At 53.6% G+C, this 25,796-nt stretch overlaps 9 protein-coding genes and 1 non-coding gene across 11 annotated transcripts; 3 read left to right on the top strand and 7 right to left on the bottom strand.

The window, feature by feature from the left end:
- Positions 1 to 3,593: 3,593 nt before the first annotated feature.
- PV07_00294 (uncharacterized protein) lies at positions 3,594 to 6,916 on the top strand. The gene has a single exon (XM_016386730.1). The coding sequence runs from the start codon at positions 4,515 to 4,517 to the stop codon at positions 5,061 to 5,063; it is 549 nt and encodes a 182-aa protein (XP_016253658.1). The 5' UTR covers positions 3,594 to 4,514; the 3' UTR covers positions 5,064 to 6,916.
- Positions 6,698 to 6,813, bottom strand: PV07_00295. The gene has a single exon (XR_001622137.1). It is a non-coding gene; the product is annotated as a 5S ribosomal RNA (ribosomal RNA).
- A 1,097-nt stretch (positions 6,917 to 8,013) lies between the features above and the next one.
- PV07_00296 (uncharacterized protein) lies at positions 8,014 to 11,106 on the bottom strand. Its single transcript, XM_016386731.1, has 2 exons — positions 10,695 to 11,106; positions 8,014 to 10,640 (listed from the first exon to the last, which is right to left on the bottom strand). The coding sequence occupies exons 1-2, from the start codon at positions 10,835 to 10,837 to the stop codon at positions 8,318 to 8,320; spliced, it is 2,466 nt and encodes an 821-aa protein (XP_016253659.1). The 5' UTR covers positions 10,838 to 11,106; the 3' UTR covers positions 8,014 to 8,317.
- A 344-nt stretch (positions 11,107 to 11,450) lies between these two features.
- Positions 11,451 to 14,336, top strand: PV07_00297 (uncharacterized protein). The gene is made up of 3 exons (XM_016386732.1): positions 11,451 to 11,833; positions 11,898 to 12,767; positions 12,817 to 14,336. Exons 1-3 carry the CDS (start codon positions 11,783 to 11,785, stop codon positions 13,168 to 13,170), a joined length of 1,275 nt encoding a protein of 424 aa, XP_016253660.1. The 5' UTR covers positions 11,451 to 11,782; the 3' UTR covers positions 13,171 to 14,336.
- On the bottom strand, positions 14,166 to 15,886 carry PV07_00298. 2 transcript variants are annotated; one of them, XM_016386734.1, is made up of 3 exons: positions 15,334 to 15,886; positions 14,705 to 15,130; positions 14,166 to 14,647 (listed from the first exon to the last, which is right to left on the bottom strand). In XM_016386734.1, the coding sequence occupies exons 1-2, from the start codon at positions 15,823 to 15,825 to the stop codon at positions 15,065 to 15,067; spliced, it is 558 nt and encodes a 185-aa protein (XP_016253662.1). In that variant the 5' UTR covers positions 15,826 to 15,886; the 3' UTR covers positions 14,166 to 14,647; positions 14,705 to 15,064. The 2 variants fall into 2 exon arrangements, with proteins under 2 accessions (XP_016253662.1, XP_016253661.1); XM_016386733.1 differs by having other exon boundaries at positions 14,166 to 15,130.
- Positions 15,887 to 16,035: 149 nt separating this feature from the next.
- On the bottom strand, positions 16,036 to 17,183 carry PV07_00299 (uncharacterized protein). Its single transcript, XM_016386735.1, has one exon. The coding sequence runs from the start codon at positions 17,059 to 17,061 to the stop codon at positions 16,339 to 16,341; it is 723 nt and encodes a 240-aa protein (XP_016253663.1). The 5' UTR covers positions 17,062 to 17,183; the 3' UTR covers positions 16,036 to 16,338.
- Positions 17,184 to 17,274: 91 nt separating this feature from the next.
- On the bottom strand, positions 17,275 to 21,431 carry PV07_00300 (uncharacterized protein). Its single transcript, XM_016386736.1, has 2 exons — positions 19,956 to 21,431; positions 17,275 to 19,782 (listed from the first exon to the last, which is right to left on the bottom strand). Exons 1-2 carry the CDS (start codon positions 21,253 to 21,255, stop codon positions 17,507 to 17,509), a joined length of 3,576 nt encoding a protein of 1,191 aa, XP_016253664.1. The 5' UTR covers positions 21,256 to 21,431; the 3' UTR covers positions 17,275 to 17,506.
- Positions 21,432 to 21,851: 420 nt separating this feature from the next.
- PV07_00301 (uncharacterized protein) lies at positions 21,852 to 22,872 on the bottom strand (the record flags this gene model as incomplete). The annotated part of the gene is made up of 3 exons (XM_016386737.1): positions 21,852 to 22,050; positions 22,133 to 22,700; positions 22,800 to 22,872. 3 exons carry the CDS (start codon positions 22,870 to 22,872, stop codon positions 21,852 to 21,854), a joined length of 840 nt encoding a protein of 279 aa, XP_016253665.1.
- An 844-nt stretch (positions 22,873 to 23,716) lies between these two features.
- On the top strand, positions 23,717 to 24,876 carry PV07_00302 (uncharacterized protein; the record flags this gene model as incomplete). Its single annotated transcript, XM_016386738.1, has 2 exons — positions 23,717 to 24,132; positions 24,183 to 24,876. The coding sequence occupies 2 exons, from the start codon at positions 23,717 to 23,719 to the stop codon at positions 24,721 to 24,723; spliced, it is 957 nt and encodes a 318-aa protein (XP_016253666.1). The 3' UTR covers positions 24,724 to 24,876.
- Positions 24,824 to 25,651, bottom strand: PV07_00303 (uncharacterized protein; the record flags this gene model as incomplete). Its single annotated transcript, XM_016386739.1, has 1 exon — positions 24,824 to 25,651. The coding sequence occupies one exon, from the start codon at positions 25,649 to 25,651 to the stop codon at positions 24,824 to 24,826; it is 828 nt and encodes a 275-aa protein (XP_016253667.1).
- Positions 25,652 to 25,796: the final 145 nt, after the last annotated feature.

Raw genomic sequence — 25,796 nt, forward strand, 5'->3', positions numbered from 1 at the left:
GAGCAAGCAAATGGCGCCGACATGGCAAGTGAGAAAAGAGAGACACGGTCCAGAGAGGCACGAGAGGTCAAACAAAGAAAAAAACGGGCCGAGGGGGCTGCCATGTGGGGTGGAGACTGGGAATGCGCACTTGGGGTTTGCAATGGAGATGCAATGGAACTGCGAGAGTGACTAGGGTCCATTACCCGTACATGCAAAGTTGGGTTGACAAGGGTCAAGGGGGGGAATTGCGTGGTTGGCAACAGAAGGTTGTAGCTTACGAGGTGAGCACTGAGCACTGAGCAGGGTGGGTGGCGGCCCCGTGAAAACCCGGGACAGTTCCCCAAGCAGGTTATCAACGAGGCGCTGGAGGGGGGGTCCTGGGCAGGCCTACGCAAAGGAGTGTCAGGGCATCACGGCATCAGGCAAGAGACCGACAAAAAGCCCAACCGGGGGCGGCAACAAGGCCTAACAGGGGAAGGATGGGCGGTTTCGAGCCCGTCTGACTTCCAGGCTGTCGTCTGGTGCCACTGCCCGTCCAGGCAGCTGGCCACTGACCATCGACCACTGCGGCTTGCGTACGGATGGAATGAGCGAGAAACGCGCAAAAAGGAAATCGACGGTGTGAATGTGTGTCTGTGCATGGTGCAGCCCACAGCCCACAGCCCACCGCCCCAGCTCCCAGGCCCAGACCAGGCTTAAGCTGCGACCTCTCCCCCCTGCCAGGCGTGGATCACCGGCACACGGCAAACTGCATGGCTAACTTTAAAACAGGATCAGCTGTCCTCGCCTGGGATAGGCGGCCGGGGCTTTTCCCAGCAATGTCATTGGACGGCACAAACTACAAGGAGGATTGGCAAGCCTTTCGTCAGAAATCACTGGCACAGTCTAATCTGTACAGAATAGACGCCATCTCAGAAAAAAGCCAACTCACTTGATAGCGACGAGGTGGCCGCCAGATCAGAAATAGCTAGTATCGTTAACAAAGGTAAGGGATACCACTCCGTCCAAGGGCAGAATAAATTAGCCGTCTGAATGACGATTGCCGTTCAATTGATAGTTTGCTACCTACGGAGTACTATAATACCCTTTCTCGTCAGACTGTGCCACTTATTGTGGACAGGGCTCGTTGGGTCACCCGGAGATTTTGTGGTTGTACGAAGGAACTCTGAGCTGGGAGGAGGAGGAGGAGTTGCAGCGCTTCGCCTAGCCTAGAGACACGACGGGTCAAGGGGACGACCAGGAGGGAATCATGATGTGAGAATGGGCGCAGGCGCAGGCGAAGGGAGGGGCGCGCGCACGAGCAAGCAATCCTGAAGGAAATGATGTTCTCGTACAGAGGATACCTGGCTCGGCTGCTAGTTAAGGGAGTCTTCAACTAGGCGCCTCCAGTGGGCTAATGGATTAACTAGGCATAGCTAATTCCCCTCGCATTGACAGCTTGGTGACGCCTGCAATGGGCCCTAGGCCAACCTAGTGCTGGTGTCCTGCTCATCCGTCCCTTCACATTGGTCCATTGTTCCCCCATCCACACCAAACGGAGAAAGCAGAATCTCGAAAAATTTGCGATGTTTCTCCCTCCGACTTGGGACCTGCATCGCGCCTTTCGTTGCACCACTTCTTCCAATCCTCTTTCACGCCAGCCGCCCCCTCCCCACGCGCCCCTATGGAGTCAGCGCTCCCCGAAGAATGGTACCAACCAGAGCCCAATGACTTCACTCCATCACCGTGTCGACCCGACATTGACCTGCGTCGTCTTCCCTGCTGGATCAAGATGTGCTGGAAAACCCTATATCTCCCCCCCCGAGTCCCTCGTCTTCCTTGACTAACCAATAACAGAAGCGACATTCTTCGGATCTTCCTTCAAGCTCGACCCCAGGTGCAGACCGCCAAAGGCAGCTGACACCTGTTGTCCATCAACCGTCCTTCCCCCTTCCCACTGATCGCCCTCCCAAATTTAACACCTCCAGTCGGTGAATCGACCATCCTCCCTGGCCAGACTGCTTGTCTGGCCAATAAGACTTATTGCAGTCGATCAACGCTGGAAATTCCTGTTTGGCAACAGTCCATCACCTCTGGAGGTGCGTTTGTGGCCCACAGGTGCCTTGTTGATGGCCATCACACAATCGGTGATCTGGGAGCGCGACGGGTCCTGACTCGCCCTTACAAATTCGATACGAAGTGACATGGGCTCCTTAGCAGAGCTAGATCCCGAGCACAATTTTGGCAGTGTTGCTCTTGGGGGGAGCGCCATCAGTGGCTGCAACAACGCTGGTCTCCACTGTCTGACAAGTTGCTGCGTAAGGGTAAGCTTCAGGCCAGAATGGCTGACAGCATCCCAGCGCCGAGCATCACCCCCCCCCCCAAAGGTTGCCCTTCTGACACCGAATTGATCCCAGTGGCTTGCCGGCAGGGCGCGCGCCACGTTACCTCGCTACGAGACTTTGGTTCCTATTTTCCCGTCCACTTGCGTGCAAATGAGACAATTACAAAGATGCCGAGTGACATCCCTTGGGCCTGCTCGCATGCTCCGTGCCGAACACAGGCTGACTTGGGAAATGTCGATCGGCTAGCTGCCGGTTTTCTGGTGTCTATCCGAACGCAAATGCTTGTCGGCCGTCCGTGTGTACCAACAAACTTGAGACGGAATTGCCGGCATGAGAAGACAATCACGAGCGAGAGCATCCTGTCACCAAAAATGGTGAGTAAATCATAAGGCACCTGCACCAGGACTCAATTTCTTGGATGTCCTCCGGAGCGAGTTGTGGTTCATTTCGGAGATCGCGCCAATCCGATGGACTACCGTACACCGTACCATCAAGATACGTTTTTGTACGGTGTACTCGGTATAGGTCCTCCTTTCAAGCGATAGTAGCAGCTAGTCGTTTGGTCTGGTAGCGTCCAACCTGGGCCCCTTTCCCTCGTCCTGATCCAGTAGTCGGGACGTGCAGAGGATGCGATGCGACAATGTGAGCGGGACCCATTTCCGTCCCCTTCAGGTAGATCCGTGGTGTCATCACGCCTTCTGGTTACCACTGGTGCCACCGCGTTCCAGGGTGCGAATTTCTCAGGTCTCAGCCTAGTGCGTCGACTCGTCACAAGCACGTTCAGTGGCAACCATCAGACCTTGGCGTACAAGAGACTCCACGGTCAGCTAAGTGAACGATGACAGGATATGCAGCGCTCAGAACTGGCCTGGGCCACCCTTACATCTGCCGTTTGAGCTCGGTGGATACCAAGTACAACATCAGCGGCAAAATGATGAACGTACGGAATACTTGTACGGAGTGCCAGGTGTTCCGTCAGGATGCTTCAGGGAAAAGGGAACCTGGGGTCCAGCGCCATTAGCGATCCACATTAATAGGCCTCCCGAAGGTTCTAACTCCACTGTCCACGTTCTCAGTTCTCACGATCTGAGCCCCTATCAACCATTATTGCTATCCTTGTCCAAGGCCACCAGAGGATTCGAACGCCGCTCCGACGGACTATCTTCCGAGGCTCCCTTGCAGCGTTGAGATTTAGCTTCGCGGTTCTGTATCCAAGTCGATCCTAGCTGGAATATCTTTTGATAGTCCGTGGCCGCCGACAAATTACCTCAAGCCTCGGGTTGCTGACGGCTCAGAAGGCGACGTCGAGGCCTTATCATCCCGCCTGTCACATCTCCAAGCGACCCCCAGTTTTGCGCAGGTTAGAGTGGATCTGCACCGGGGTGCGCACGCACGGCATCGCACGGATCAGATTTGGGCACATCCAAAGGGACAATAACTGTGACGGACCAATCGAAGCGCAACGCGCCAAAAGAGTCTTGACGAGAATTCAGGACTGATGAGCAGGTCCACCCACTGACCTGAGCAACTGTGCCACGGCTCCATACAGCACAACCTCGTTTTCGGTCCGCCGGATTCACAAGTTGGACGAAAAAAAAAAATCTGGAACCTTGCAAGATTAATGTTGTTTGCATCTGGGCGTGTGAGACTACGCCACCACGGTCTTGTTCGCAGACTCCCCGAAGGCTGGCCGTTTCTCAATTTTGGCTCGACACGCCATCTGTGACACCGAGACACCTATGCTGTTTTCATCTCGATCATGGGCAGAAAGTTAGGAGCAACCATGGGTTCGCGTCATGCGGCCTGGTCGTGCAGGGGGGCCAGTCTCCATCAATGACACGATTTAAGTCGATTTGTGTGCTTCTGCACCAACCCACAGCCGTGATGTTCGTTGTGGTTGCAGCCCTGCTGGCTTCTCCGCTGCAAACTCTAACCAGGAGCTTTGCTGTTGCGAGATGAGTTTTCTGCCTATCAACTGCTCGCCAGAATTTGTTGCTGGAAATGCAGTTGGCACAACCCTCGACCCCGCTATCCAACAGATTCTTTCCTTGGACATTTCCGATTGCCGTGCGGAGTCCTCCGGCCCCCTGTGGATTCTGGTCAAATTGAGGGCATTGACTTGTCACTCGTCTCTCCCAGTTAGGAGCAGAGCAAAGAAGCCCCGGAAGTTGATGTCTTCTACACTTGTGAGCCATGCGGCAAATCTAAATGCAGGACCTGTTTCATTTGGAACATGGAAATGATGACGTTGGTCGAGCGGTGGAACCGAGGCGTGATCACGGAGGATTTGGCCGGTGGGAAAACTCGAAGCAGGGGGGTGTCCAAGTGTGTCAAGTGTCAAGCATCAAACACCAATGCACCAACTCGTATCTCTGCAGTGGCGATAGCAAGCATGACTGCCCGGACAGTGCGAACACACCGCAGCACGAGGGCAAGCGCAACAAGGGCAAGGTCTGGTTAAGTCAGCCTGGACATCCATCCCACAGCCTGCCTGCATACGGTGGGCCTACTACTAATAGCACCAGCTTGGTCGCTCCAACACGCGCCAGTTTGGAGAGTGTCCTCGTTCCCAATAAAGGAGCGGGAGGGTTGTTCTGGCCCCTCCGGAGGCAAGGTCGTGCACATCTCAGCCTAACTAGTTCCTGTCCGTTCGTCGATCACATCCCACCAGGCATCGACCATTGCTCCAGCCGAATTGACCATGGGACAAGTCTGATCAACCGAAACTACCAGAACTGGGAAGGTGTGATGGGCTGACGCACCGCCTCTTGACAGGCTGGATCATCCATCACGTTGGCGTGTTCCTGTACTCCGTACAGGGGGGCATTCCAACCCGTCCAAAAAGTTCCTGCAGCGAAGACAAAAGATCCCAGCCTTTCCAGCTTTCTTACTTCACCCCTGCGGCGATCGGGTCAAGGACTTCGTATCTGCAACGACAGAAAGTCTACCTCTCTAACTTCAGCAGTGAGGCATATGACACCGGCAAATTTATGTGCTCAACTTCGAAAACAGAACGATTTGGCATTGATGTTCCGATCGATTTTCCGTGTTGAGAGTGCCCAGGAACTCAATCGCCCTGTTCCATTGCGCACATTTTCACGTTCCGAAGCCACTCAAGGCAAAGATTGACCAGTGATTGTATCATACCGGTTTACTGGAGCATTGCAGACTCCCACGGTGCGGGTTGAACCAATACAGCCAAGCACATGGCTCGCATAGACCATCTTGAACAGTCTTACTGTCGCCAGCCCACCTGCCGAAGGTGTCGGAGGACCATGGAGGGTGCGCTGGGCAAGTCTTGTTTTGTCGGTGGGCTATCCTGTGCTGCAACTGGTTGACTCTTTCGGAAACGCTGCTGTCCTTGCATCTCGATGCAAGCATTTCCCCGAACCCAATTGCTACCTTGCTTTTGCGGAAATATCCCAACCAGCCTCCGGAACGAGTCTTTTGACCAGATGCATTTTGTTTTCTGCCTCCTTGTTCTTTTCTTCGGCTCACTACCCGGGCTCTTGACCCGACTTGCAGTCCATGACCGGCTCAGTCACTCAGTCAGGCAGTCTCTCCACCGAGACCATTTGTGACCTGGTTTGTTTGCCACCACAAACTAACTTCCCCTTGCAGTCCAATGTCAAGCATGTGGCAAGACAAACATTCAAAAGGGGTTATTGGCGATGTCTGGGCTACCTCGGGCAAAGCTTCTTGTATTTTGTCTCGTCGCTGTCCTTGTTTAGCGATCCCTTCCTCCGTACCTACACTCAACTTTCCCGCGTCGACCTGGGTATACCGTCTGACGCGATTCATTTTTGGCCATCATCATGACCATCATCCCCTGACTATTTCATGACTCAGCCCAACACCATGTTTAGCAGCCTGGGATCCTGGCCTGGCAGCATCTTGCAGCGTAACCTCGTCTCCTTGACGTCAAAAATAACCGACAGAAGAAACAATCTAGGACTCGCCGAACCAGTCCGTCACTGGTGATTCATCAATACCACAACAACTTGGATTGACCGGCTCTTGGGAAGTAGCCTCCTGGGCCGTGCATTGCTCAGGCCGTGTCCCCGCTGTCCTTGTTGGTCGATACATCTAGAACATTATTACCCCGCTCGCAAACAGGTATCACATGCCAGCAGAAAAGCTGATCTAGAAAGCAGCCCGTACTTGGCACCTATGGCCTCTATGTACCAGCCTAGACCCCGGCAACAAATGCTGGTGAGGCTAGTAGGCTATCAGGGCCCAGGCCGTAAGAAGTAACTCGCAGCCTGATGTTGACCACCACGCGCCCACCCTACCCAAAAACATATCCCCAACCCTTCGATATCCCTTCAGAAACCAGGAGTGGGAAAAAAGGACAACCCAAAAGAAAAGAGAATGTCAATCAAGCTAAAAAAAACAATCAACAGCCAGGATTCCCACCTGGTCACCCACGGTAGTACTAACTGGCCGGCATATGGCTTAAGTATGGCTGAGCGAACGGGAAGCCCTGCTTTCCATATCCTATGGTCGATTGCGGGAGAGAATGTTGCACATGAGTATATATGTTATGCCATTGCATCTAAGGGTTTCCGATTCCATAAATTGTGCAATGGTAATTAAATCCGTGACCAAGGATCAATCAGTGACCTGCTGTAGTCGTTAGTAAGACAGGTAATCAATTGCAGATCGCAAAGTTTTCCAAACAAAAACATGTTTATAACTCGAAGAGTTTCATCTTCCCTTTGCGATTTGCGATTTCCTACCAACGTTCCTCTTCACTCGCCGTTTATCCTCTGATCCGTGGCTATGGCGCATGGCGAGTGGCGCAAATCCCACAGAACTCGAAATTCTTCACGCTGTTCCCCCCCCCCTCTCTCTCTCCAATCTATCGACGCTCCTTGGAAGCCACGTCTTCTAGCCATGTTACGCTCTCCACTGCCGACTCTCGCGCTCTAGGCTGGAGAAAACAGTAAATAGGAGAGGGAGACATCCAGCTCGTTCAGAGGTTCGCGTTGAGCTCGAGAAAGCGCGCCTTCGGTCTGGTCAGGTCAGTGTCAGGTCAGTGTCAGTCTGTCTTGTTGCGACGCCGTTGCCTGTCCGGGCCGGCGCAAGGTCTCCCCTCGAAACGGTGTTGCAAATCGGGGGGTTCGCCGTCCCTGTCTTCAGAACCGGTCTGGATCTGGATCTGGATCTGGACCTGGACCAGAAACAACGGCGTGGCCATGTGGAAGAAGCCCGGTCATTCCAGGACCGCCTGAGACAGAGGACGCCGTGGGGCTGGGCTATGGTGTTCGTAGGTACCTATCAGTCACACACACACACACACACACACACACACACACACACAGAGAGAGAGAGAGAGAGAGAGGACCTAGGACACGGAAGCCGCCAAACATCAAGGCGCGACCGCAACCAGAATCTCAACACGCAGCAAGAACTCGTTCGACTGCAGAAGGAGGGAGATGGCAAGATATCCATCTCCGGGGCAGAGATGAAATAGATCGCGAAACCCCGGTGACGGACTCGCAGCTCGCAGCGTGGCAAGGCTCTTCCTCGGACGGGGAGTCAGTGAGGGAAAACGGGAATCCCAAAGAGAACATGGCATGTGGAGGCGTTGCGAAGTTCACTGGAAAGAGAATGCGAGAAGCTCTGGAACAAGCTCGACCTTCCAGCCGAACAGACAAGGCACCAACGGCCCTGCAACAGAGATAAAAGAAGCACGATAGTAGTAAAGAAACAAACCAACTTTCGACTTAGTTGCAGGTTAATGAGAAAGGCGTAGAAAGGAGCCACTTGCAGCACTAATGTCAAATCAGAGGACAGCAAGCAGAGCAGGAGTCGCAGGTTGACGTCCAATAAAGTCATGTCCCTGCAGGACACTTCGTGCTCCATTTCCAGAGTTGTTTCAGCGTTGATGGCCGTATTTTGGTCCGATCAAAATCCTCCTCCCCTAAATATCCTGCCCGTCGCTAAATCCCCATCGACGAGATGGGATCCGGCCTTCTCTTCAAAATGGCGTCAACTTTTTCTTGGTATTATCCCAGCATCTCCACATCGAGGCCGATGGCTCTCATGAACAGGTTGACATTCCCTAGTCGAACGCTCGACATTTCGGGTGGTAATGTCTTGCTCTGAAGCACTGTCTCCATAACTCTGTCTTTAACACCGATGACCAGCCTCTGTTGTTGGTCGGGGCTGGCGCATATGCCGGTGGCAGCCAGGAATTGCCAAACGTACATATCGTCACCAGAGTTGACCGGGCCAGGGAATAGAGAACCAAGAAGAGGCTCCAACATGTCAAAAAGGCGACTATATAGCATGGTCCACTGTTGCCAATCCTGATCACTCACTGACCCAGCCTCCTTCACCAATTCGGCACGGGTCAATAGCATCGTCAGCATACCAAGCCCAATCTTGGTATGTGCAACGACCGAGATGTTCGTGTGATCGATGAGAAGCCCGAGCAATCCGGTGATGATATTGACGGGTGCTTCGCTAACATGAGATAACAAGCACGGCATGACGGCTTGTGAGAATAGCTCGATCTCTTCCCGCACAAGGGGAGGAGGCTGTACCTCCCCAGGCGCAGGACGGGCGTCCTTGACTACATCAAGCTGATCAAGGTGGACCACAATCATTGTCAAGATGGTCAGTCTTTTGTCCTGATCAATTTGATGGAAGACACGCGGAATGGCCTTCTTGCCTTTGGCAAATGATAGAAATGCAATGAAGGGATGAGGAATGGTCGATCCGGGGACTATAGGATCGAGGACCTTGAGATCTTGCCATAGAGTGTTGCCGAGTTCCTGTTGCTTTTGCCGCCACTCAAGGTGTGCCTGGATTGAATCAGCGTCGCCCTCGGTGGGTGGAGGCGGCATTTGTCGTTCATGATCCTCCAGGCGCATCAGGATCGTGTACACAGCTTCGATGTTCTTCAAAATTGTTTTGCGGTCACTGACTCCACTTGCTCGTTTGGCACCTGTTGGTCGGGAGTCGATGCCCTCCTGTCGTTTGATATTGAGCAAAGGCTTCGGTGTCTTTGCATTGCTGAATGATATTTTACCCAAGCTACCTTCAATGATCAGCTGCTTATTCTTGGGTTTGAGCTTGGCTGCTTCAACTGCACGCTGGACTTGTTGCTGCATTCTCTGCATGTGGTTGTCTCCATTGATCTGCTGCCGTCTGCCACCTACACGAGTCCCCGTCTGGAAGAGATAGGTTTGCGCAAAGTGACCCAGCGGTTGAGTAGGATGTTGTCTTGGAGCGCCGCGGATTTGACTGTAGACCTGGTAATAGAAATCCTCGTTGAGAGCAGCTTCGGGATTGGAATCCGTGGAGCTCCCTGTAGCCGCTACCAATTGTTGAAGTTGAATTCGAGTGATAAAGTTCTTGTCCTGGGGTGTCATTAACCCATTTCCTTTGGAAAGCAGGAAGATCTTGTGGTTTCTCTTCGCCCTTTTGGCGTCTTCTTCCAGATATGCTCGTCGCTGTTCTTCAGAGAGTTCCATTAGCTGTTGAGGATGAGTTATGATTGGCAAGCCACCAGACCCTTGAGGTCCGAGTGGCGGGATAGGTTGAGACCTGTCAAGGCTTGGCTGAGGTGAATGACGGGCCCTATTTGGGTTCTGCAGAATCTGGAGCGGCTGCTGAGGCTGCGGAGGCGCACGCGGCTGTGAGGGCATCCGATTGTGGCTTCTAGGACCATCGAGCGGAGGTTGTGGTTGTGGTTGTGGTTGAGGTTGAGTTGGTAAGCCGGGGGGAAGTCCCATTGGTTGGTAGTGCTGTGGAGATTGTGAATGCATTGGCTGAGTTGGGAACGGATATGGCTGAGGTTGAGGGAATGGAAGCTGTGACTGTCTCGCTTGAGATTCACCAAGCATAGCCGCCTCAACCTGTTCAAGGGTCATCATTGGATGTGGTAACATAGGTGCCGGTGGAGGTGAGGGTTGAGGAGCAGCGGGCAAGGCTGGAGCAGCGCTACGAGCCGTACTGATGCGGCCATCGCCAGACGGAGGAGCAGCTGTGCTGGACCTGGTGCCCCAGGCCCCAGATTTTGCTTGAATATCTGGAATGTAACCCGGATCTTGATATTTCTCATAACCGGTCTTTTTGGCCTTTGTGGGTTGCGGAGCCGCTGCACCTGGCGGCTGATGAGGATGTTGCAAGTTATAGCGCATATGCTCTTCATTGATGACATTTGAGACTTGTGCCGTTTTTCCAAAAAAGTCGTAGTCTTTTCCCACCGAGCCGTGGCCGATTGCGCCCTCGGCGCCACCACCAAAGGTATCGTCGTTGAAGTCATCGCCGGCCTCCTCGAGTTGATCGCCTAGCCCATCGTAGGTATCTTCGAAGTCAAGACTGGAACGAGGACTTAGTACTGTATGTCTTGCTTGTCAAAGTCGGTTCACTTACATCTCGTCCTGGTTGTCTTGGAAGGCCTGCAATTTCCGAGCTTTTGCGACTTCGGCGAAGGGGTTTGTGTGCTCAAAAATGCCCTTGCCAGCGCCTTCAGGCTTGTCCCTGGGAAGGGAAGTATCGAAGCCGAAGAAGGACATGGCTGCAGTCTCCAAAATGAGCTGAACTGGCCAAATTCAGAATGGCAGTTCTGTTATTTTCACCCCACTGCAATCCACCTCTTTTCTCGACGGTGACCAGAGCGCAATGCCTATTCGCATGATACAGAGGGAGAGAAAAGGTAGAGCAAGGATGCTATGACATGACCTGGTGGAGATGGCAAAGTGACCCTCACTCGTAGACCGTTCAATGATCAAACGATGGTGTTGTGAATGGCGAGGTCCTCGTATTGCTGGATTGTGGGATGCAGTATGTAAACGGCAGGTGACGGTGGATGGGCTGCTAACTGGAATCGGTGACGCAGACTTGTCTCGAAACGGGCGAGCCTGGCGATTGGTGAGGTGTCTGGTGCTAAGCCTCTGGGCTCTAGTTGCAGCCTTCGGGGGCCCCTTCCCGCCTAAGTTGCCCACACCTAGCCTATTAGGCGGGCGCGCAAGCCATCCCGTTACCCGAATCACGCATCCAGATGCCACGTCCAGGGGGCCGCTACCAAAAAAGCAGCCTACGTCTTCAGCCCCATGTGCCCGAGTGCAGCTAAACCGGAATTGAGGCGTCCCTTTCTATCACTACAGAAAAGTTTCCTGCAACACGTTGTCTCGGGGCTTGCGCGTCTTCCTGCGGCTCTCCCTATTGCGAACTGAAATGTTTCCTCGACCTACTTCACTCCTTTAAACACCTTCACCCTCTGAGCGACGAGATTTCTTTGTTTCCAAGCCCTTTTCCACGTCGTGTTTCTGTCTCAGCGTTGGGCTACTCAGTTTAACCTCGACCAGTCAGCCTCATGTGCTGATCGCACCGTTTCAGGCTGCCCGATTTCCTCCACGAGCCTCACTCGTCTTTCCAGTCTTTACTGCCAATACGACAGTGGTGGTCCCCTGGTCCGCTTCCTCGTCTCCTTTTAATATTACCGGCTTCTCTCGCCCAAGATGGCGACCGGCTCGGGGAGATATCTTCGTTATATACTCTTTGCGGTTTTTGTGAGTTACACGGAACCCGGCCAGCCCAAGTCTGAGACATTGAATGCTGACTTGACATGAACAGGGAATTACCATCATCTACTTTATTTCCACCTCGTCACTGCCCTCCTACGCCCAACCACTGACCTCGGGTACGGCCTTCTCGTGGGAACGACCTGGAGAGTCCACGCCGAGTTCGAGTACCAACGAGATAGACGATTCCATTCATCTCCCGCAGACGACTTCTGTTGTGGAGTCTTCACAGTCCGAGGAAACAACGACCCCTAACGTGATTCCTACCATTCCCTCGGAACTCTCCCCTCCCGCTCCAGGCGAACGAATCAATGCGACCTTTATAACCCTGGCAAGAAACACCGATATCTGGGAGATAGCCCGCTCAATCAGACAAGTCGAAGACCGCTTCAATAGGAACTACAACTACGACTGGGTCTTTTTGAACGATAAACCCTTTGATGAGACATTTAAAAAGGTAACGACTTCTCTCGTCTCGGGCAAGACACATTATGGCGAAATTCCCGTCGATCACTGGTCATTCCCGCCATGGATCGATCAAAAGAAGGCTGAGGCCGTCCGGGAAGACATGCGCCGGAGGAAGATTATCTATGGCGACTCAGTCAGTTACCGACACATGTGCCGATTCGAGTCAGGTTTTTTCTTTCGTCATCCGCTGCTTCAGCAATTCGAGTACTACTGGCGAGTCGAGCCCAGCATTGAGCTGTTCTGCGATATCCATTATGATCCTTTCCGGTTCATGAAAGAGAACAAGAAAAAGTACAGCTTCGTCCTAAGCCTGTACGAATACGTCGAGACCATTCCAACGCTGTGGGATAGCACAAAGAAGTTCATCAAGGCGCATCCTGAACACATCTCTCCAGATAACTCGATGGGATTTTTGAGCGACGACGGAGGTGACACATACAACAAATGCCATTTCGTGAGTTCTCCAAGAAGTCATTTGTCTTCTTGTTTCTAATCTTTGTTAGTGGTCAAACTTTGAGATTGGTAACCTCGACTGGCTCCGATCGAAACCTTACATTGACTTCTTCGAAACCCTTGACAAAGACGGTGGTTTCTTCTACGAACGTTGGGGCGATGCTCCAGTGCATTCCATCGCTGCTAGTCTACTCCTAAGGAAGGACGAGATTCATTTTTTCAATGATATCGCCTACTACCACGTCCCCTTCACACATTGTCCAACGGGAGAGGACGTTCGCAGGAAACTCCGTTGCCACTGTAACCCGGCCGACAACTTCGACTGGAAGCCGTATAGCTGTACATCTCGGTTTTTCGACCTCAACAAGCTTAAGAAGCCCGAAGGGTGGGAGACTCAGGTATGACTAGCCGGCGGTGATGTCGGAAGCCCAGGCAACAACAATGGAAACGGCGATGGTAACGGCGACAAGCAAAACGAATCAGAGTCAGGCGTTTCCCTGTCGTGGGAGATTTTTAAATATGCATGCATTACGTTTAGCGTTGGATTGGTCTTGACGATTACTTTGATGAGGATTCCCTGGACGAGACGCAAGTTGCTTTCGTGGGCGGAACGCCTCGCGGAATGGCACGAAAGCGGACTCGACCGCGACGAGGATGAAAATTGGTACAAAAAGCCGGAGAGGCCTTCAAGGTCGGACAACTCTGGTTGATCAGGTGGTTTCAGGGGACCGGGTCGCGGACCACCTCCTCGGCGCATCGAAGGATTTCCCGGCGTGTTCGGTTTGTTTCTCATGCTCTCAAAGACGTGGAGGCATCAATCCGGCGCCGCCAACCACTTCTTTACCTTCGAACACCGTTTGCAGTGGCGGACATCTCAGAAATGGCCTCCGTTGGAGAAATTGGATGGCTTCAGCAGGACAGACATTCAAACCCATCTTATACCTACGAGTTACTCAACGAGGAAGTGGTCGAGCACCGAACATCCTGTCCAACAACGCGAAGGAGGCAGAACTGGGATCGTCTAGAGAAGCACTGCTTCCTTGGCCCTTTTACTTTTGCATGAGAGGCGTTGGTCAGTGGGTTAGGGCTACGGATTCAGGGATTGGGCTATTGAACTATTGGGAAGAGCGAACACATTGGAGGGAGCATCAAAAAGCTTTCATGGCACTAAGGGAATGAGAGCCTGTGTCCCTCGTCTCCTCTCGTCTCGCACCGCAATGCATTGTGATGCACCAGGGCTGGACGATAGAGGCATTTGTGCACTGTGAAGAATGAGCTGGGATGCACGGTATCATTATTCATGGCACGCATTGGAACCCCCCCTGGAGGCAGGACGCACCGGTGCACAGTGCACAGTATGTAGTATAGGAAACAAGCGGAACCTGGCCTAGGATCATTCAATCAGAGACGGGTTGTACACATTGGGACTTGACATAATTGCCTCTTTTGACGCTCCTTGTGTGTATATGTCTTCCGCATCTCTGGCCCCTGACACGAGCTTCACGTGGTATGTTTGACATTTTACATTTTACATATACATACAAGAGGGGCACTTTCGTCCCGATCCAGGCTACACCTCCATCTCTATTCCATGTCCTCGATACAGTCGCGTTCCCAATCTCAAATCTCCAACGCTATCCCTGTGCTCGGCCTCTCTAGCGGCACTTCGTCCTCGATCCAATGCACAGCTCATCTCCAGGCCAGGCGGGCATTTGGTTTTGCGCCACTTTCAAATGATCAGGTTAGATCGCGTTGTTTGTAGCGCAAGTACGGTGGACTTCGGTTGCGGGATTGCTCGGCTGGATGGTCCAAAGGTAATATGTTCGTCTCTCTGGAGTGTGGTCTGTAGGAGCGTGCGAAGGGAGGTGTAGGAGAGAGGATCTGAATTCGGTAGACTGTCATCGAGTGAATGGAAAGGACGATCGTACGGTAACATACGCTGAGAGATTGGGTCTGAGTCTGGTTCGGATCCGGGTCCAGATTTGCGGAGCGGCCGTTCTTGCGGTGGGCATAAGGTGGTACCGTAGAGGTGGACTTGACTTCCATCCACAGCACCAATTGAGGTGTGTATCCTGTATCAGCACAGGGGACACAGTTGACATCTCGAGGCCCCTCCTGGTTTGCAACCCTTTGATCATATGCTGAGAGCACCGTCAATTTAGAGAGACAACGGAAGCTCTACATCTCCTTGCTTCTCACTGATCTCCATTGGCTGTCTTGTCTCTCCGTCATCTGAACCTGAAGTTGAGTCGGCTTGATCCAGATTCAACCTTCGCTCTGAGAAAGGCCAATCCACGATTATGTCGTCTTCGGCTTCTTGGTGCCGTATTTGGATCGACTGGTCATTCGTGTGGGCACACCTCCCTGTAAAGCCATAACGCGGCATCGTCAGTCAATGCTTTTCGTAGACCCATTATACCACTGTTTCAAGATCATCCGTCGCACTTCGTCTCTTTTTCCAACACTTTGCTTCCTCGACGCTAGCAAATGCCCCTGATCCGCACTGCCCTGGGCGACGCCACGCCCGAAGAAACAGACAAAAAAAAGGACAGAACCGCAGAACTCACCAGATCAAAAGCCCCCCGGACCAAATGATATCTGACACCCGGACAATCCTGGCTCCTGCCGCCCCTGACTAGAACGACGCTGTGCTGCTGCACATTGTGGCCCTCGCCGGGGATGTACGCGGAGATGACCCTGCCGCTGGACAGCCTGACCTTGGCGGTCTTGCGCTGACCCGAGTTGGGCTTCTTGGGCTTGGTGATGCCGACCTTGAGGCACACGCCCTTCATGGCGGGCCGGTTGGCGGCGCTGAGCGCCGGGGAGACGGCGTGGCGGAGTTTCTTGGGCTTGCGCGAGCCCAGGCGCGTGCGGATCTGGTTCAGCGTCACCGCGCGGGCGGGCGTCGTCGAGAAGGCGCGGTGGTGCGGACTACACAGCAGCGTCGGTGCCGTGGGAGCTCGGAGGGTCGCTGGTGTAGATTTTGAAGGGGCGGAGATGGTCAGGCGTGTCAGGGCGCGGAGAGCGTGAAGGGCTCGAAGGGAAGGGACGGGACGCATCTTGGAGGTTATGGCCACAAAGATATTGTGTTGGCAGATGAGGGAAAGGAAAACAAGAGCGTGGAAGCTGTGAGGACAAATTTGATGATGCGAGGCATTGAAATCCGAAGCTCCAGTTGGTGCACGGACCTGGAGCTGGCACTAAGCCTAATTCAGTCGCAGCCTCGCAGCCTCGCAGCCTCTCGGCCTGCTTCACCTCTTCCCCCGAGACAATGTATATGTGGATCTATTCGAATTCATATCTAATGTATCTCTATCGTTTACCTGAGACAGGATATTCTCCAGACGTAGTTCCCATCAAAGTCAGGGAGACCTGAGACCTCGCGAGCTGAGGAACGGTGAAGGAAGTGCTGCAGAGCGGCATGGAGGCCCAGTAGATATTGCTCCGCGAATGCTTCAACAAGCGCAGTGCGTCCGTGAATAGGCAGACTTGCCGCTTCCCGTGACACCGTCCAATGCTGTGTGCTATTCCGCCGCGTGACTTTTTCGCATCGCACCGTGAACCCCTCTTCTCTACGCCTCCAGCCTCCTCATCGTCCTCAAATCCTTCCAGAACCACACCTCGTCCACCAGCCGCCCGTCGCGCGGCGAGTACCCGTACTCCCTGACGACGCCGAGCCTCTCGTAGCCGAGGCGGGGGTAGACGAGCTCGGCGCCGGACCCGACCTCGGTGTCGAGCATGAGATTCCAGCGGCCCAGACCCACGGCGACGCCCTCGAGCCGGGCCATCAGCTGCCTCGCGATGCCGCGGCGGCGGTGCAGGGGCGAGACGAAGAGTTTCTGCACGAGGGCGCGGAAGGGCCCGGTCTGCGAGAAGGGCGTCGCCAGGGACACGACGCCGGAGACTTCCAGCTCTTCCGTCCCGGGGGGGTTGGCTGTCGTGTCAAGAGCGGTGTTGGAGGGAGCCTGGTTGGGTGAAGAGGGGGTTGTCGAGCGGATGACCGGCCAGACTCTTCCCTCGGCGTGCCAGGGCGCCGGGGCGTCCTTGTCGGTCGTGCGGTCCTTGACTTTGGATAGGCAGATGATGATCTGTCGCTCGCCGCGACTGACCTCCCTCGCACGCTCCTCCCACCACTGATAGATCTGGGGGTGTGACAACGGAGGGAGGAACGTGGCCAGGGTGCCGTCGTTCAAGACGCACGAGGCGTGGATGTGGGCTATGCCGTCGATGACTGAAGAGACATCGGGAGTAGAGGCCGTCAAGAGGTGAATGCCTGGGACAAGGGGCTCAGACATGGTTTGTGCAGTCTCCTCTCGCAGAAAGTATTTACTATCCAGGCCAAGATGTAGCTTAATTAGATAACTCCCAAATAATAATAAAAAGTCCTGGCGACAAGATGAAATGTACTGCTTATATGGTTATATACTACTCCTGCCCGTGGCTTGCCCTCTGCATTCTGATCGAGGTAACGTACAACTACCTGGCTCGGGCATGCACGTATGTATTCTGTAGGGCGCGTCTCTATGATGGTCACCCAAGCGGGTCCTTTGGATGGCGAAATGTTCCATTTGTAAAAATGCCGGAGCCTGAATGGACGAGATGCGTTTATTGCTCCAGAACTAGAGCATTAGCTCCAGGCATCCAGCCAGGCAGAAGGACAACGAGAGGAATCTCTCTAATAAGCAGAGTTCGAGTCCAATATGTCAGTCTTTCATGCACCAAGTTCCATCCGTCTAGCTCCTATCGCAACGTCCGCAACGGCAGCACTACAATATCCGCCTCTCCAGGCAATGGATCCATATCTGTCCTACCGCCGTTAGAAGTCCTTCGCGAGTACAGCGTTGCAGATGTGTAGCCTGCAGGGGGTTCGTCCCTTGTGGGAAGCCTTGGTTGTTCTCCAAGCGGGCCAGATTCATTCCTCAGACTGATTGCCCGCATATCGTACTGAAGTTGGTCTCTTCTTTTGTGCTCGCTACGCCCGTGTGAAAAATACTCTGTGCTACGTTTGCCTCCGGCCCGGGAGCCGGATTCTAGACAGTTCTCACGGTGTTCCTGGTTCCTGGTAGAGGAGGCTGTCAATTGGTGTATGGGCAATACTTCGTCGATTCCATAGTCCAGGGGCGACTGCACCGAAGAGGCACGCACTCCTGCATAAGCACTGTGCCTAAGGGCTGTCCCCACAGTGATAGTCCGCGAGGCTGAGATAGTGTCTCCTGGGAACCGATGCTCGTGGTTCGTAGAACCGCGCGGGTCTCCTCGAGGCGGTTCTCTATCCTCAGCGTGGACAAAGACCGAGTTTGGCTGGCTGTATAGCCCTTTCGTTGAAGGCACGTTCGACGCTGGTCTGGTTCTTGTCGGAGCATCAAAGGACTGTCCAAAAATCACCGCACCGCTCTCGAGCCCGTCAAGAACCGGGGCTGGAGGTATTGCTCTGTTGTGCCAGTGCGATTCTCGCCCGATCTTTTGCAGACGCACGCAGTCACATCGGAATGTTCCTGGAGAGGTGCAAGGCTCGAATAACATTGAGGCGCCCTGCACCCACTGTAGCTGAGTTGAGGTAAGGTATTGTCTGTGGAGCCGATTGCCAGCAACTTCATAGAGATCCTGCAGGATTTTGACCGTCGTAGCGAGATAGCTGTGCTCCTTGGGCATACTCCGCCACTTGAGGCATACATGGTGAAACTGGTCATCTTTCAGAGGACGTAGTATGTCTTCGAATCCACTGGCGAAAAGAACCAAAGCATCCACATCTCGTACTAGAGCCGGCCAGCCACCACAAGTCCTTCTGAGGGTTGTTTGCTTTGTCCGAAAAGGAGAGCGCTCCTCAACCACGGACCTGTACTCGTAGCCTTGAAGCACCTCGTGCAGGGGCATATGCATGGCATTACCTGAGGCTTGATCCCTTCTCACGTTCTGGTCCAGTAGAAACTCAAGGAGGGACCAGTAGTTCAAGATAAGGTCCCTCAAGGTGTACTTTTCAAAGCTGGGGTCACAGAGGTCAAGCGACGCATTTTCCAAGAGTATCTTCTTAGCAGACTGTCCCGTGGCCTTGGTGCAAGGTAGCAGAACTGCTGAACCGCCGATCTCAAAAGGCTCGACCTGGTTACGGTGGTGGCACATATGCAGGATGACTTCTGAGGCAGGTACAAGCCATCCCCGTTCATCCGACGTGTCGTAGAGGACAACCAAAGTCTTTTCTGCCGCGCTGACTATTCTCTGGTAAGGACCGGTTCGCTGAAAGTGGCATTTGCCGTCCTTTGGCCCTAGGGTGAAATCGAGCTGCGCCACGCCAAATTGCTGAAAGCCCAAAGTTCCTCCTGCAAAATTGAACGACCTTCCGGCTTCTTTTGCACCCGAGTAATCGATGGACCCGTAGTCGGCATCACGGCTGCCCAGCAAACAACGTGTCGCTGAACACCAACCAAGCACCGCACGGGTCTTCTGAAGGCATTCAAAGTCGACTTGGTCCATTAAAGCTCGCCTTGGGCAGCGCTCAAGACCGTCACGATATGAGAGACGCTGCGCAAAGTTTGCATTGGCAACTAGGTGCCATTGGACTATCTCACCTGTTCTCTCGGTGGGGATAATCATGCTGGAGAATCCCTTGATAACAACTCCCCCGTCATATTCGACAGCGCGAACGGCGCCCAACAGAGCGGCCAGAATCTGCAGAGGGATTTCGAGTCCAACCTCATCCTGCCGTCGAGGTATAGGGAAGTCATATGCGATCGACGCACCCGAAAAGAGCGGTATCCAACAGGAGTCGGTGTTGGCAGGCAGCGATCTTTTCTGAAAGTCTAACTCAACAACTCCGCGGCTGACAGTGAGGTCCGGGTGGCAATATGCGACGTTTTCAATGTCGTCAGAAGAACTAATTGCTGCTCCGGCCCAGGCAAGCATCTGAACGAGTTTCCTTATCATGTCCTTGTCCTGGATGACTTCCATTGTCACCCTGGTCCCAAGGATATCACCGGTGACTATCTGACTCCCGTCACCCCCAACCGGGATACTGAACCCTGCAGGCAAAGAGAGGTCAGCTTGGACTCAGTGGACCAAGGGGAGATATCAGGCATAGTAACAAAAAGGGTTCGGGCTGTGAAAGGGTATAATCTGGTCCATAAGAGGTCTCCTTCCCCTTGAAGACAACGCCGAAAGCGCTCTTGAACGCAGAGTTGAAGATTCAACCTACTTTGTGTCGAGTTTGCCCTGTACGAATCCCAAAGGCCTTGCAGCAAGCGAATGAAAAAGGGGCCATGCCGTGGCCATGTTGTCCGAATGTAGTCGCCGCATGTTGTTGCTTGTGCGCGCAAAACCGAACCGGTGAGTGTGACAATTGACTCGACCTTGATGTCTCCTTTGCCGAACTGGCCTTCCAAGGCCTGGAAAAAGGTCCAGCGCAAGCGTATTGACACACCGCGGGCCTTGGAGCCCCGCAAAGCGAATCGGACTACATGATCAATATTTGAAAATACTTCATCAGGTTCTCCCGTCTGCGGCTCTCTTTTCTCTCCTGAAGTTTCCTCCGAGTCTGAAGCAATCGTACCGTGAGATGAGTGGTCGCCTTGCAAGCCTCTTTTGTCGTCGGCCTGGGCCTGGTCTGTAGTGGACTCCCTGCTTTGAGGAAGTTGACGTTCAGATTGAGGGTCATGCACACTGTCTGTTTCGCTGGCAGTGGCTCTGTGGACGTTTTCACCATGGCCCGCTTTGTATTTCGCCCGCTCCAGACGCTCGAGACGTGTCTGAGCCTCTTGATGCCCAACCTTTTCACGCGACAGAAGCTGACGCTGCCGACGCTCTAGAGCTATAAGATATTCAAGCGTTGGAGGCTCCTCGAACTTCTGAGCTTCCTGACGCTGCCGCTCCAAACGGTCCCGGAGCTCCCGAAGCTCCTGAGCTTCCTGAAGCTCACGCTCCAAACGGTCCCGAAGCTCCTGATGCTCACGCTCCCGACGATCACGCTCCAGATGGTCACGCCACACAATCTGACGCTCCCGGGGCTCTACAGGTAAAGGATCTCCAAGCCCTCGAAGCCCCTGGGACTTCCGAGCCTCCTGACGCTCACGCTGCAAACGGTCCCGAAGCTCCACACTCTCACGCTGCAGATGCTCCTGAATCTCCACACGGTGAAGCTCCCGACGATGCCGACGCTCCGGAAACTCCTGAATCGCCTCACGGTTAAGCTCCCAACGCTCCCAAGCCAGCTGAAGCTGGTATTCCGAAGACTCGTCAAGCTCGTCGACGACGCGTACCCGACGCGGCTCACTTCGAGGCTTGTATTCGTCGCCCTTAGCAGAGAAAAGCCGCTTGGGACGGTTGTCAACGGTATGGAGGACGTCCTCCGACTGGATGGGACTGCGATAGGCTCTCGCATTGAGGCTATCCATTGCCCTGGTGGATGTATCGGTGGTGTCGCTTTCACTAAGGACGGGGTATTTCGCCACAGGCTCTCCCGGAGGGTGAACATCTCGTTCGCGCGAGCTCGAAGCCATGGCTGAACAATCAGCACACACTGTCGAAGGTCGGAGCTCCAAATATGCTCAGTTAAATGGCCTAGGTCTGGAAAGACGCTCTGTGGACAGGGCTTGAATTTGTAACTTGAAATCCTCAACAAAAAGGCAGATGAGGCTGAGAAGAAGAGAAGAGAAAAGTCACAAGTCCTGTCCGTGACATGTTGGCCCCGGTGAGGCTGACCAGGTAAGCAACAATGAATACGCCCTGCACAAGTTCCACAAATAGGATCGATCAGTCGAAATGGCGGCGGAGCTTAGCGACGCACTGTCTGAAGCAGGATACCGGAAATGTGCCAATAACTTGCAGGTGGGATTGCAGCCGAGACTAGAGTGGGTGGATTGTGAGGCGCAGTGAGAGCGTCTCGCTTCGGGCCACGCAGCCTTGTAGTTGGTTGAATATCCCTGTGGAATATGCACCTGCATAGCACGGTGTACTCGACGGGTATCGAGACAAGAATCTTCCGGCGATCATCCCATGGAAGGCAAAACTACTCCCAGTGGCCATATCTTTCGCATTTGCATCGAAATCTACCCGTCCATCACCATTCTTGGGGTATTCTCGGGCATACTGGGGTTCATCCGTGCATTTCCAACCCACCCGTGCCATGGATGGTCTCACCCGTGAAGTATGATCCCAGAGGTGACGCCAGAAATATGTACGCTGTGGCCATTTCAACAGGCATACCCGGTCGTTGGAGCGGCGCCTCCTCGACTCCCAGCGCACTCATTGCTTCAGGCGGGTTGCCTTTCGTAGCAGGCTGAAGAGGAGTCCAACTATCATCGCAGAGAGAAGGTCAGTAATGCGTAACGATGCGACAGAAAAGAGGTCTTTTCGAGACAGCTGTGGCGAACGTACATGATTCCAGGTGCAACAGCATTGACCCTGATACCCTTAGGCGCCAGCTGCTGCGCCAGACTCCGCGTGAAAGTTGTGATCGCTCCCTTAGTCGAGCTATAATCCAAGAGCTGAGGATTGCCCATGTATGCAGCCACCGAGCTCGAATTCACGATACTCGATCCGCGCTTCATATGGGGTAGTGCATATTTGACCATGGCAAACATGCTCAGGATATTAGTGCGAAAAGTCTTTTCCACAACCCCGAGATTGATGTCTTGAATGTCATTGCAGATCTCTTGCATCGCCGAATTGTTGACGAGGACAGAGAGCTTGCCGAATTTCTTCATGTGTGCCTCGACAACCTTCTTGCAGTTCTCTTCCGAAGTGACATCCAGAGCAAGCGGTTGAGCTTGCCGGCCCGCCTTTTCGATCTGAGCTTTTGTCCATTGGGCATCTTCCTCTTCTTCCGGGAGATAGACGAAGGTGATGTCGGCACCTTCGCGTGCCATGAGCACGGCAGCGGCGCGTACAATGCCACAATCCCCGCCCGTTACAATCACGGCTTTGTCCTTGAGCAACCCTCGGCCTTCATAATCTTTCAGAAAAGGGGCTTTCCCTTCGTCGTCCCAGAACTCGAGTTACGTCCAGTTTGCATTTGGCGCAAGTTTCGAATCCAGTCCTTTACCGCCTTCTTGGTTCTGTTCCTTCAGCGGGCTTGCCGGATAGGCAGTTGGAGCTGCCTGTGGCTTGTCCGACATCGCCTTTCACTAGACTGCAAGGAACCCTGTGGCTGAACAATTATAGATGTGGTTGAGCCATTGGAAGACACGAAGGGCTGGCGGAATTTCTTCTTCTCCTGCCATGTGAACATGACATCAAGATGATCAGTGGAGGAAATGCCGTCATGGGCAAAATGACCCCGCGAATCACGGTCGCGGACAGTAGAAATCCTTTTATATCTCGGCGCTCGTGCCGACGAGTCCTCCATCCTGAGGCTCGCCGAGCAGATCATCTTCCCTTTGACGTGGGAAAAGAAACCTCCCATACGTCGAAGATGGCGGATGCAACGGCCTGTGGGGCAGATTGCGATCTAAGGCTGGATCACTTTTCCCGGATGCGAGCGGCCAAACTCCTGTGGCATAGCAGGATCGACAAGAAACGTCAAGGGTTCACTTGGAACCACGCGCGGGCCTTGCGGAACAGTCGATCTTGTAATCATAATTCGTTGGCGTTTTGTCTAAAACATGCATCCTCAAGGAATCTGAGATTGGAGCATTTCCACTTGCTCCCCTGAATTCGACGCTGTCAGTGGCGTGCAGTTCAATCGACCAGCTCGTCCAATTGGTGCAATTTGACTGTCAATGCTTCACGCAAAGTTGAGGACAAAAGAAGCTGTGATTTGCGTTAGGAAACGCCTTGGTGCTTGGACCGGCGCCTGTTGAAATGTCAGAATGAGCATCGCTCTAGCATCTCAAGTCATTGGATTCATCTCCTTTGGCATCACACTGGCAACCTTATTGGGTGCGTCATCGAATCCGGGACGTACAGCTACTGCCACAATCTCATGATATCGCAGGGGTGTACCGCGATCTGATATCCACAATGCGGAAAGCTGACACGGCGATCCCGCTCATGCTAGGGAATCTTCGACAAGAACTTGAGGAAGAGAGAGCTCTCCTCCGCTATCGATGCCGCGAGGGAGATCCGTATGGTGTCTTCCCTTCCCTGCGCAAGCGGACGCGGAAGCAGCGGGAAGTCGCTCAACTCCTCCAATCTTCAATCGACAAGATCTGGCAACAATTCAAGAATATTGAACGTCCGTTTCTTATAAGAAATCCGCTGCGCGCAGAGCAGGTCCAAAAAGGCGACTACTGGGGTGAAAGCGATATCGAAGAGAAACCCCGTGCTAGACCGGACAAGACCAGGACAAGGGACCGGGTGGATTTGGCCGAAGCTGGATTTGCTCCCGACCAACAGCCTCGTTACTACCGGACCGACCTCGCTCATCGCTTCATCTGGTGGGGTCTATTCTAGCACCCGTACTTCGCATTGGACTGACTCCTGCCAGGTGGCAAAGTAAATCAGCTGTCGAGGACATGTTGAATCAAGTTCAACGTATTCAGATCCGCAGGGTCGAGAGAGATGTCTTTGAAACCGATGAACTGGTCAAGCGGTGCTTGAACAAGTTGACAGGCCCAGCGGGTCGTGGAAGAAGCGCACGTGGCAGCTCTAGCAGCAGTGGAGGTGGAGGTGGCAGTGGCGGCATTGGAGACGCCAGAAGGCGTAATGTGAGGTCGAGAACAGGTAGCATATTGACTCCAGGTCGACGCGCAAGCGCAGCTGGTGAATATTTTCGAGGGGTTGAGGAAAGGGGAGTCACCCAGGTACGCTCGGAGAATGGCAGAACTGGAGAGGGTGAAGCCAGCTATACAGGCCGGCGCCGCAACCGAAGCCCAGGACCGCAGTATGAGTACGAAGTCATTCACCCGGGAAGAATCTTTGTTGATGTGGGTGACGATGGGCCTGGGCGGCGAGAGCGGATTGTGCCGACGAGAAGTTACAGCCGCGACCGTGATAGGGGCAGATATCCTGGCACTGAGGGAAGATGAAGGCGTCATATCAGAGCGAGGACGAGGTTTTGCATCATCCGTCCACTCGGCAGACTCTGGCGCAGGTTCTTGCCCGACCATGATGCCGGTGACGAAGCAATTATTCCTTCCTCCAGGCATTGAATTCTTCCTCAAGGTGGGCTTTGAGCTGTGTAAATTTATTCCCAAACATCTTTCCGCAACGCCAACACTTGTACTCTTTCGTCAAGTTCGCGTTCTGATAACTTGTTTGGCGTCTGACATCATCTCTGGCGAGCGGAAAATCCTCGAGCGGGATGAAGAAGTCTGTGTTGAAGCTGTTGTAATGCTTCCGGTGCTTCAGTCGAGCCGAGTGCATGTCCCGGCTGATGATGTGGATATGAAGGTGATTCATCGATGGATGCGCATGGATTCCTACTTTGAATTCCTTGGAGAAGTCTCGTCCAGGTGGCAGTTCGTCTGGAGGGTTCTCGCTTTCCATTGCAGCATTACGAGCTTTGCACGATTCTGAGTAAGGACCGATCAGCCTCGACAACTCAGATGCTGCCAGTTTGACAGCTGTAGTGGCCTCCGTCCGCACCATGTCCAGAAACTCCTGGTCGTCCAAAGCATCACGGGGATTGAGCTCTCGTTTCACTGGGTCTCGTGGCAGAAGAAGTAGGTGGACTGTAGCCTTGGGGAATGCGTCGCGAACCAACACTGTCTTGTCATTGTATAGAATGACAATATCGGAGGAGAACTTGGTCGGCTCCAAGATGTACGCGAGAAGGCCATTCCGTGGATCGTTTGGGTTGCTGAGCTTACCTATGTGCTTGGATTCATGTGGCTTTGGGTGCTTGTGTTTGGGAGACATGAGTTCGGCGAAGGCATTGCGCTTGGTGGCAAGAGTACTAGGTTTGGATGCTTCCTCAGGCTGCCCATCATCGATGCCTCCAGCCTTTGATGCCATTTTGATAGCCGCTGATGCTCCTGTATTCCTGAGACCGCTGTTCAAAGGCGTGGTGTCGCAAGGACACAAAGAGAAGGCTGGTCTGTGGTTCAGACGATCCTTTCAAGGGGTTTGCTACATGTAAAATAAAAGCCCACTGCCTCGA

The sequence above is a fragment of the Cladophialophora immunda genome, assembly GCF_000835495.1.
Source record: "Cladophialophora immunda strain CBS 83496 unplaced genomic scaffold supercont1.1, whole genome shotgun sequence".
Taxonomy (NCBI): Eukaryota; Fungi; Ascomycota; class Eurotiomycetes; order Chaetothyriales; family Herpotrichiellaceae; genus Cladophialophora; species Cladophialophora immunda.